This window comes from Ambystoma mexicanum, chromosome 7q, assembly GCF_040938575.1.
Source record: "Ambystoma mexicanum isolate Mex_15411 chromosome 7q, UKY_AmexF1_1, whole genome shotgun sequence".
Lineage (NCBI taxonomy): Eukaryota > Metazoa > Chordata > Amphibia > Caudata > Ambystomatidae > Ambystoma > Ambystoma mexicanum.
Window position 1 is genome coordinate 133163236 of NC_090941.1, and position 12024 is coordinate 133175259.

Here is a 12024-nt window from a genome sequence, read left to right on the forward strand (position 1 = left end):
GCTAGTTATTGATTGCACTCTGAAAATTCTGACTGGCTGAGGGGAGGGCAATAATGATGTTTGCCTGCTAATATCAGACATTTTTTTATTTGTATTATTGTGTTATGGTTTATCATTAAAACCTTTCAGAAACAGATCAAAATTATAATTAAAATTGCATTATTATATACATAAGTTTAAACATGAATATAATAATAGATAATAAAACCTCAGATAAAACAAGTCCATTGTAATCTCTGAACATAATAATAGTTCAAGTGGGTCGATTAAATCATTTGTCAATCCTGAAGCCTCAGAAGGAACTCTGATAATGCCGGAATATTGCCTAGATATAAAACATTTTGTTTTTAAAAAAAGCACTAAGGATCGACATTGATAATTGAGAACCTTTGGTCCATCTTCTCCATAAATTGTCCAAAATTGCAGCGGACAAGGAATGAATATATTTCTCAAAGAAGAAGAATCACCTCTGAAGTAAGAACAGACAGTATAAGATCAAGTGGCACAGTGATTCCATCTCCGCAGATTTACAAAGTCTACACATCCTCTTTTCTTGTTCAAGCCTTGTTCATGGGCCTATCACTTCCAACGTGTATAAACAGTTGAGCTTAAACTTCAGAAACCAAGTTCTGTGGTCATGAGAGGGTGACTTAACCACATAGACCAACTTAGTATTCAACCCTGTTGATGTAGTCACATTCTCTTTATAGAGCTTTACATTTAGTAGTCTGTCCCTGCTCTAGATCGGGTCCCACTCTTTTAACATTTTTATTAACCAAAATCTCAGAGCAAGGATCGATAGCCACCTCAGCCAAGAAACCTTCAGAGGATCTCATAAAATGTCCCAGCAGTTAGTCTGAATCATCTCAGAAGACATCCCCAATTTACAATATAATGTTGTCCCCTTATTCTCCTTGATTTCAAAATAAAGTGAGAGTTAATTCCACTTGAAAGTGAACCAATACGAGATTGGCCCTAACTCTAGGTGAATCACACCTATTGATAGAGATGGGGGCAGACCCAAATCAGCATGCCAAATTTTCCCCTCATGTATCCTTAGGCATTTACTTATCTTAACTGGTAAGAACTCCAGTCCATGCATAATAATTGAGATCACCTTAGCCTTACAAAATGATATCAAAGGCAACAGGGAAGTGACAGAATTGAGCCTGTATTAGCTTCATCTGAGTGATGAACACGTCAATCCTCACCTCCAATTTCTCTTTGATTAATTTTATGTGGTTTCTAGAGGCAAATATAAACCGCAGATAAACTAGGGAATTAACCTTGTCTATTCTCTTACCATTAATATGCCATCTAAAATCCTTAAATTGTGTCTTTTCATTAAAAATCATAATGCAGGACTTGTCTGAGTTAATCACTAGGTTATTCTGCATAACATATGCCCCTCCTTACTGTAAGCACCTTTGTAGACCTATAGGGGAGGCATCAAATAACAACAGGTAATCGGCATATGCTAACCACCTTACTTCCAATGAGCCTATTCTGGAAGGAAATTAGGTGGCTTTATGAGGCGCTAATGGGAGATACGAAAAGTACAAATTAAAAAGGGTAGGGGCTAAAACACAGCCCTGCCTCAAGCCAGTCTCCACTGCAGTCTCCTTAGACAAAGCACATTCAGAGTTCAAATGAACCCTCAAAGTGTTATCAGGATAAAACAGAAGCATGTTTAAAAGACCTGACGGTATACTCCAGTTAGCTAGATTACACCGAAGGCAACCTCTATCCACTCTCTGGCATAGGCAAAAAACCAACCCATTCACGGCTCTTCTGAATCCCATTTGAAAAATACTAAGCCTCTTAGTACTGTCCATCTAATCCAAGAAACCCAGAAATGAAAAGATGATGTAATTTCAGATTTTTCTTTGAGAAACAGAGAACTAAACAGATCAATCACCCAACAGATTTGGTTATGCACGTTACCACAGAATAACCATAGCTCAGTGGAAAAATGCCCAGGTATGTTGGACAAGCATCCACCACTGGCATATCCTAGAAAGAAAACAGAATACAGGGCACTAACTGGCTCTCTTTCCACCTGTAACAATAGAATACTAATTAATTATAACACAGGATAGTATCTTTAGCGCATCCAGGAAGTTGGCATGAACCTAAGGAAACTCCATGGATTGAGATATGCATGTTAAGCAGTCACCACCTAAATTGACCCCATGAGAGTGCCTTAAATAGCACAAGTTATCTTTGAAGTTTCTCTAAGAGTAAACCCGGTTCCACTATACCATTAAATACAAGGAGTACTAATACTGAGTTAGTGAGTGGTGTCGTTGAGACTGTCAAGATCAGAAGGACCAACTCAGGACATTTGAGGTTTCCACGATGCCATGGACTTCTGTTTTATATAGGACCATGAAAGGAAGTAATTCACAAATTAGTGCTGGGGTTCATACCAAACACATTGTGCAATATAACGTGCTGCATGTGCTCTTGCCCAAATCTACTATTTCCTTTATCATCTTTATCATTACAATCCATTAAAAACATGGTCCGGTGAGAATGTTGGACAAACTGCCATCTAGTCAATGATCCTTCTTCAATGTAACTTTTGGTTCTCTCAGACCTGTAACTCAGCCACCGGCATTATCTGACCCGGTATTCCCTCTGCCCATCGTGGTTTATTGCTTAATTATTTAGGGGGTTAATGCATGCACTGGAGTTGTTTGGAGACATAGGGGAACTAGAGCAATTGTATTCTGGTTTTGCTGAAGACTACACCAGATCTGGAAGGAAGAATTTCAGGAAATCAACAAGCACCTGTGTAGATCATTTAACCTGACAATGAAGGGACGTATGCTAGACAGCACCAAGGGAATTAGATAACCCAGATTACAGGAGAATAAAACACTTGCATTGCAAATTTAGTGGCTCCAACCTTGTTCGATCAAAACTGGAGAATTGAATGAACCACTTCCATAAGGAATGGGTGAAAAATAATGCATAAGAAGCAGAATGTGGAACATATTACATTCCCCATGGGGAATAAAGTGAACTCAAAAAGAGAGAGCATTTAATAATGACATGGAAATCACGCCTTTTAATGTAGGGAGTGATTTTATTTTATCGCTTGATACTATTCTTCAGATTTGAAGCCACAGTTTCAAACACTGGCACATTAGCTGTTAAAATAATAAATGGAACTGAACTGTGTGTTATTCTTAAATTGAAAGTGTGGGATTTGGGTAGCATCACAACTAAGGTCAACATGTTATGCTTAATGAATATCCGCTAAATTCACTAATTTCTGCTTGATGAAAAGTCTGCCATGCCCGATTTTCTAACTGAAGCTAAACTTTACTTTGGAAAGAGACTGTGCATGTGGGTTGAACTAATGTTTCTGTTCATTCTGCTTTCTAGATACTTGCCAGAAATAATGAATGATGGGCTGACCAATCAGATCAACAATCCAGAAGTGGACGTGGACATAATGAGGCCAGATATTTTTATACGCCAGCGAATCATGGCCCTGAGAGTGATGACTAATAAACTAAAAAATGCTTACAATGGGAATGATGTCAACTTCCAGGACACAAGTACGTACATCTCTTTGACAGTACTATTGCTTTAGAGCAATTGTCAATTAACAGCGATCATTAAACTTTCCCCATCCTTATTGAAATGTAAGACATAATAGTGAAAATCTTGGGCCTTACATTTTTTTCTTGTAGCTGACTCCTGAGCATGTTCTATCTCTGATCAGAGCAGAAGTAAAAATGGTGTTTGGTAGGCTGCCTGAACGGTTCCTAGTGATTCCATCGACAACCAAACCATCGACAACCATACCATTGACAAAAAAAGTATCCCAAAAAAACATTGAATGCATTTTTTTTAAATGGGGGGGGTTCCCCCAAACTCCCCTTTTTTAAAACATTAAAACCGATTTTTACTAAACTAACCCTTTACCACTTACAAAAAAATGCATTCAATGTGTTTTTCGATGCATTTTTTTCAATTGTATGGTCTGTCAATGCGTCGGATTCGATGCAATGACCGGATACCTCCTGAGCTGCATTGAATTGTCTTAAATTGATAGATTTGTCATGTCAAGGGTTTTGTTTTGACATCTGCGTTCAGGTGCATCAGACAATGTAAAATAAGGGGAGTGAACTGCATCCGGGAAGAGTGAACCGAGTGAGCTAAAAAAACATCTGAGACATGTACTAAATGGACCACACCCTGTGAGCTTAAATATTCTGTAGGATGGTCTGTGAGTGTAGGGAGTGCACCAATCCCATTACTATTGGTCTCCGAGTCCACCCTCAATAGTGAGGGATCAATGAGGCAGTGCATGCATTTGGGAACTGCCAGGATGCTAGGCCTGTTACTGCCATACGAAGTAAAGCTGCACAGAACATACAGAAAGTGGAGAGGATACATGGTGGCTGCCTGAATCATTCTGGGCACAATCTGAAAAATGTTGTAAGCATTAAAATCTCCATGCAGCACCGCACGGAAGGCCATTGTATGTGTGCAAGTGTCTGCATTTCTGTGACAGCCCAGCATAAAATAAAGCATGGGATCTACTTCAGGGGAAAATATCTGAAGTTTTGTGTGGATATTTTTCTGTATCGCAAGATTCACAATAGGCCCGCAATCATCAGAAAAAGTTAGAGATAGAAATTACTGCACTCAGTCTATGTATCCATTTAACTTTTATACTGGTTGAAAAACAAAATGAGCCACAAAAGAAACTTCCAGGCAATAGTTGTAGTTGAAAACTTCTGGAGAGACAAAGGGTCCCGATGCCTGCGATGCACTAAGGGGATAAGTAAACTGCATGGAATATATTGTGAACCCTTAAAGCCTTGTTGTTGCTCTCTCCTAAACAAAGTGGTCTTATAGGGAGTTTCTGGATATCTAAGACCATGTCGCAAGACATGTCCCAAATGTCCAAATGTTTACAAGAGAACGTCTTACTATAAAAGTGACACTTTGGGGAGTGAAAAGCTTTTGTATGGCACAAACCAAATTGCCTCTAGTCACTCTTATGAATGCATGGGGTGTGTTTAACACTAATATGCAATAGAAGCTGAATATCTTCATAGGAGCGCAACCTTCCTCACGCTTACTGGTCAGTGTGATCTGAACCTTGCCAGGCAGGTGAGACAGCATTTGAACATCTGTTCATTCAGTGCTTGGCCCCACTGCTTCCTCTGATAAGTGTGTCAACATGTACAAACATGCACTAAGAATTTATAAATGTGTAAATCTACCAGAAAAAATCAATCTCAGTTCAGAAATTGAATGCCACGTAGATGAATTAGACGTTTACAAGTTTCCCCTGGAGATACTTGCTTTAGTAAGTACCTGGAGGCAAAGTAGGGTGGTTTAACAAGAGCAAAGGAAATACTTGTTCTCTGTCAGATCCTCTTGCACACAGTTGGGATGGAAAGTTATAATATGAGCCAGGCTTGCCACACTCTAAAGGGGCCTCCCATCACAAATTTAATGTAACTCACTTGTGCTCATGAGACATTGGATCAACAGAACAATGCACTTTATTGCAAATATGAAACTGTTTTAAAGCATGCACTTTGTTTCAAATAGAGACATTTTGTCATTCTAGACATGTAATGTGATGTAGGTTACAGCGGTCAGGAGGACGAGGGGAAGCAGAATTTTTAAGGAAAATACAATTAAGGTTATGACCAAAAACAGTATTCTGATTTCTCTATTAAACATAAACATTTACAGAGATAGGCAGGCATAAATACTGCCGGATGACACATTAACACTCACATCCTATGGTGACTCTCTGGCAAGATAGGTGATGAGAACAATTGTTCCAAACACAAAACCTAAGCTCCAGTTGGATGAAATATTGAAGACCTCCTTAAATCTGGGCCTAACATTTCTTATAAAAGATCTTACTATGCACAGTAATTGCATGTATTACTTTCAGGTTGGAAATCCATTTTTATCCAAAACAATATTATCAACAATCTGAACGTGTTTACATTTCAAAATGTGTAAATACTTTGTGACTAGCAAACCAAAACTTCTGAATATATTCTGTCACTTAACTAAAACCATTTCAAGTTCATTAAAAATCTTAATTTGGGTTTCCTAATGACACCTTGTCAACCTTAAACCTTATAGAACATCCGAATGAGGCAAAATCTTGGTGTCACTGTTATCGTCTTATCAGTAGAAAGGTTGCAGGTAGCACAACTATGCATAATGTACCATGCAAGATTACATAGTCTGTGCAGTGATTTTCACAGATGTCATGATAAAGCCATGTTAATATTTACAGACAACCAAAATAAAATATTCATCATGAAATAAATCTGAATTGATGAAGAACTGGCTCCGAAAAATAAATGTTGCTCTGAAACATTCTTATAAAAACATTTAAAATAACATTGGGAAAAATTCACAATAAAAGTGAGAACAACAAAATCTGACTTAACATTGACATACACTTGGAGAGGGCTGTTCGATTCACAAAATAATTTACTATGATTCACTCTGAGTAGGTCAAGGATAAGTCAGAGTTACTCAGTGTGACTTATTTTATGAAGACCTCTTCGGGTATAAGTCATGGGAAGTCAGACTTAGTTCTTCGTGAATCTGGCTCTTTGTGGATCTGGCCAAAATGTATTTTTAAATGTTTTATATAGTGTTGCTCTACCCCATTGGGCATTTTACAATTAGAAAGATGAAAAAACATGGGTTTAGTGGAGGATAAGCACACATTCTAATTTGAGAATATCAGGGTCCATCACAGAAAATGTGCACTGTTGCATGGTCAATAAGAACTAGGTCAAGTATTGGCCAAGTGCAAAAAGTGATTCTTTGAATGCATTGTGCACCAGGGAAAAGGACAAGGGGAAGCACTGCCTGGACTCAAAATACATTGAAAGAATTGGTTTGTGCTCTTGGACAATTTTTGCCCAAGTGCACTTGCACCGTTGCAAGGTTTCTGTAATACCTCTGTGGAATTTAATTAGCATCTTTCATTAAATATGTCACATTGCTATTGGGGACTTCTTGATCAATCTGCCATCAGAAAATTGAAGCATATCTTTAGAGAGAAGGCTATGCTAAAAATCAGGCTCAGCTGTCTTTCTATTGATGTTGCTGAACCTATTTGTTAGTTAGATGTGGAAAACAGCTGGCGATTAAGGGCAATAACGAACAATTCCAGAAATCATCTGTGGACAAGGGAATCATTTCATATGCATGTCACTTTCCACAAAGCCTTAGAGGAGGTGCTCACATTGCTTATATTTCTGTTCTTGTTGGTAAATAAATAAAAATTAAATGGCGCACTGACATGAATAATAAAATCTGTTAGGAAAGATTTCGTTATTGTAGGGAACTTTCCTTCCATGTGGCAACCCCTAAACTTTTTGCTATTGTTTTCAACCTGTTTTCTTGACTTTGCCAGAGAAGTGCAGCCTTCTGCTGTACTCCTCTGGGCTTTCGCTCCTTTCTTACGGGGAAACTGACATGCCCTTAAGACAGTCAGTACCGGGGAACGCTGTTTCCCGTAGTTTCTTTTATCGTGTCGCCATTTTAGTGCAACACGACACAAGAGGGCACTGTAAGCTAAGTTACAGCTCTCTTGGGTCTCTAGCCTTCTACAGACCCTAGACACTCTTATAGGATGGTTTTTGGATCGGTGCAAGTCATTCAGGGACTGGGCTGGTGGCAGCGATCATTTGGTTTATTTTGAGCTCCTTTTGCCGTTCTGAGCACCTTTTTGCCGCGAACACAAAAGGGTGGCCCGGCTACCCAAAATGGCCGGACCACGAGGCTCCTTTGTCTCGTCCACTGTCCGTCTTGCTCCCTTTACCTTCCCCCGGGTCAGGCGACCCGGGGCCTTCCTTATTTGGGCATGTAGTTTCCCGCGAAACACGGTTGCTTTCGCGGGCTTCTACATGTCGTTTGAGTGCCCCCAGGATGTGGGCTGGGCTGTCTGGTCCCAATACACATCCTGGGTGCCAGAGAGTCTAGGGTGGTGTGAATGCCTGGGACCACTGTGGTCCGTGATTGGTCCACGTATGGTATGTGTGTTGATGAGCGGATCTCCCATTGGCTCCCCTCCGTTTTGGCGCGAAGGGAACCGTGGATAAGAGGGAGCTGGAAACACCACTACCATGTCGATCTCCTGAGTTCTTACGAACCCAGGGATACAGGAGCCAAGTATCCTGCGAACACGAGGCTGGACCGAGGAATCGCTGGTGACCACCTACAAGTTCTCTTCTGCATACCACCCCCAGACCAATGGTCTGGTGGAGCGTTTCAACAGAACGCTAAAGAGCATGATTGGGGCTCTGGAGGAGCCCCAGAGGAGGAAATGGGACCTTCTTTTACCATGCTTGTTGTTTGCCTACAGAGAGGTACCACAGGAGGGTGTTGGCTTCAGCCCCTTCGAACTTCTGTTCGGTCATCCCGTACGGGGACCCTTAGCCATCGTCAAAGAGGGATGGGAGATGCCCACTCCCCCTGTTACTACCAATGTAGTTGACTATGTGCTAGGGCTCAGAAAACGGATGGTACTCCTGATGGGCTTGGCTAGTGAAAAGTTGAAGGCCGGACAAGCGCTGGTGAAACATTGGTACGACCAGAAAGCTTCCTTAATTCACTTTACCCCTGGTCAGCAAGTCCTGATCATGAACCCTATAAGGCCTCGCGCTTTACAGGACAAATGGTCAGGCCCTTACACAGTGGTGGAGCCCCTGGGTGAGGTGAACTATTTAGTGGACCTTGGAAGGCCTGGACAGGCTCCAAAAGTGTTCCACGTAAATAGGCTGAAGGCTTTCGTCCCAAGAGTCGAAATCGCAGCACTGCTACTGGCGTCAGACGTTGAGGAAGAGGAGTCAGAACCTCTTCCCGACCTGTTCCAAAGCGGTCCTTCAGATAGCTCCGTTGAGGGTGTCCGAGTGGCCCCTCACCTGACTTCTGATCAGCAGGCTGAGGTGAAAAGTTTGCTTAGGCAGTTTTCCCCCCTGTTTTCACAGTCGCCTGGTTTGACACCTTGGTGCAAACATAACATTGACACAGGAGACAGTGTACCTACCAAAAGTAGGGGATACAGGATGTCGGATAAAGTACGGTCTTATATTAAGACCGAGGTCAACAAGATGTTAGACCTTGGGGTGATTGAACCCTCTAGTAGTCCTTGGTCCAGTCCTGTGGTTCTGGTTCCAAAAGCAGGCACTTCTGAATTGAGGTTCTGCGTGGATTACAGGGCTCTGAATGCTGTCACCAAGACAGACGCTCACCCCTTGCCTCGAACTGACGAGCTGGTGGATACCTTGGGTGCCTCCAAGTACCTCAGCACGTTTGACCTGACTGCGGGCTATTGGCAAATAGCTTTAGCAGAACATGCCAAGGAGAAGACAGCATTTTCAACTCCCGACGGGCTTTACCAATTCCGGGTAATGCCGTTCGGATTGAAGAATGCACCTGCCACTTTCCAGAGGCTTGTGAATCATGTGTTGAATGGGTTGGACGAATTCTGTCTTGCATATCTGGACGATATAGCAGTTTTCAGTGCCACCTGGGAAGACCATGTGAAACACCTCGGGATTGTGCTCCAGGCTCTTCAGAAAGCCCACTTGACCATAAAGGCGAGTAAATGCCAGATTGGACAAGGCTCAGTGGTTTACCTTGGGCATGAAGTAGGTGGAGGAAGGATACAGCCTCTCCCCAGTAAAGTACAAGCAGTACAAGACTGGCCTACCCCCACTACACAAACCCAAGTGAGAGCCTTCTTAGGACTCACGGGTTATTACCGCAATTTTATGGCAGACTATGGCACCATAGCTGCTCCTCTGACTGCCCTCACAACTCCGAAGAAACCCAAGAAGGTAACTTGGACTGACGAGTGTGAGAAGGCCTTCAATGGCTTGAAAGACTCCTTGTGCCAGGCCCCTGTGCTCAGGGCCCCTGATTATCAAAGACCTTTTATCGTGCAGACGGATGCCTCTGACACTGGGATAGGAGCTGTACTATCACAAGTAGATGAGAAGGGTAAGGAACACCCTATCGGTTTTATTAGTCGCCAGCTTAAGGACAGAGAGCTCAGATGGTCCACGGTAGAGAAAGAATGTTTCTCTGTTGTGTGGGCCCTAAGGAAGCTGCGGCCCTACCTCTATGGGACCCACTTCACTGTGCAGACTGACCATAAGCCGTTAAAGTGGCTAATGAACATGAAGGGGGAGAATCCAAAGTTGCTTAGGTGGTCCATAAGTCTACAAGGCTTCGACTTCACTATTGAGCATAGGCCAGGTGTCCAACATAGCAATGCTGATGGGTTGTCCAGAATGTTTTACCGACCTGAACAAGAGACTCATCCAGGGGTGGATTAGTTCCCCCTGTCCATAGTCTGGGAGGGGCGAGTGTTAGGAAAGATTTCGTTATTGTAGGGAACTTTCCTTCCATGTGGCAACCCCTAAACTTTTTGCTATTGTTTTCAACCTGTTTTCTTGACTTTGCCAGAGAAGTGCAGCCTTCTGCTGTACTCCTCTGGGCTTTCGCTCCTTTCTTACGGGGAAACTGACATGCCCTTAAGACAGTCAGTACCGGGGAACGCTGTTTCCCGTAGTTTCTTTTATCGTGTCGCCATTTTAGTGCAACACGACACAAGAGGGCACTGTAAGCTAAGTTACAGCTCTCTTGGGTCTCTAGCCTTCTACAGACCCTAGACACTCTTATAGGATGGTTTTTGGATCGGTGCAAGTCATTCAGGGACTGGGCTGGTGGCAGCGATCATTTGGTTTATTTTGAGCTCCTTTTGCCGTTCTGAGCACCTTTTTGCCGCGAACACAAAAGGGTGGCCCGGCTACCCAAAATGGCCGGACCACGAGGCTCCTTTGTCTCGTCCACTGTCCGTCTTGCTCCCTTTACCTTCCCCCGGGTCAGGCGACCCGGGGCCTTCCTTATTTGGGCATGTAGTTTCCCGCGAAACACGGTTGCTTTCGCGGGCTTCTACATGTCGTTTGAGTGCCCCCAGGATGTGGGCTGGGCTGTCTGGTCCCAATACACATCCTGGGTGCCAGAGAGTCTAGGGTGGTGTGAATGCCTGGGACCACTGTGGTCCGTGATTGGTCCACGTATGGTATGTGTGTTGATGAGCGGATCTCCCATTGGCTCCCCTCCGTTTTGGCGCGAAGGGAACCGTGGATAAGAGGGAGCTGGAAACACCACTACCATGTCGATCTCCTGAGTTCTTACGAACCCAGGGATACAGGAGCCAAGTATCCTGCGAACACGAGGCTGGACCGAGGAATCGCTGGTGACCCCCTGAAGAACTTCTGCTCCTCATTGCTGTCGTCCGGTGAAGCCCTTTCCACCTAAGATCGAACAAGAAGGCCTGTACTGGCGCTTCGACCTATTGGAATAGCAGGACCAGCTATTCCCGGCACCTTCATCAACTCCTGCTGTAAGCCTTCGGAAGTGTCTCTGGGCCATCCAGTTGACTGACCAGCTTACTAAGGAGGCCTGCTCTGTAATCGCCGACAGGTTGGGTGGTATTCTGAGTCCGGGGCATGCTCACACGCTTCGTTTGCTTAGCAGTCCTAAGCTAGAGGTGAGCAGTGCTCGTTTGGCTTGAATACACCCGGCCGTTCCGTTGCCCTGCTGTGGCGACAAAACTGTGCTTGTTTCTTCGATCGGGACGTCTTTTTACTCTGCACGACGACGAGACGTTCCCTGCTCTTCAGAACCTGCCAGAAGCTGTATCTATCGAGGAGAAGCTCGGGCCTGCTTGCTTCGGGGACCGGTGAGTAGATTAGCTAGGATCTGGTCGCCCTCCTGCAGTGCCCCTTGCTTTTCCCCGCTGTAAATACAGCACCCCTTGTCCGTACTCGCGCCCTGCTTCTGCCTCACAGTGGAGGCTGCGCTAGAGTCGCGGACCGTGTTCTCCTTCATTAGAGCTCCCTACAGAGCTGTTCAACGTCCTCCGAAGAGCTTCACCTTCTGCCCATTGGCACCGGCGTGTGCAGGTACTTTTGAGCGCTAGGCTCCACTCTTCGT

At 43.6% G+C, this 12024-nt stretch overlaps 1 protein-coding gene across 2 annotated transcripts in view; it reads left to right on the forward strand.

Moving 5' to 3' along the window:
• The window catches only part of GPC6 (glypican 6), a 3633782-nt gene that overhangs the window by 3617188 nt on the left and 4570 nt on the right, over window positions 1-12024 (forward strand). For both annotated transcript variants that reach the window (XM_069639953.1, XM_069639952.1), the window contains one exon: window positions 3394-3569. In XM_069639953.1, the coding sequence (XP_069496054.1) occupies window positions 3394-3569 (176 nt within the window). The remainder of the gene's footprint in view (window positions 1-3393; window positions 3570-12024) is intronic.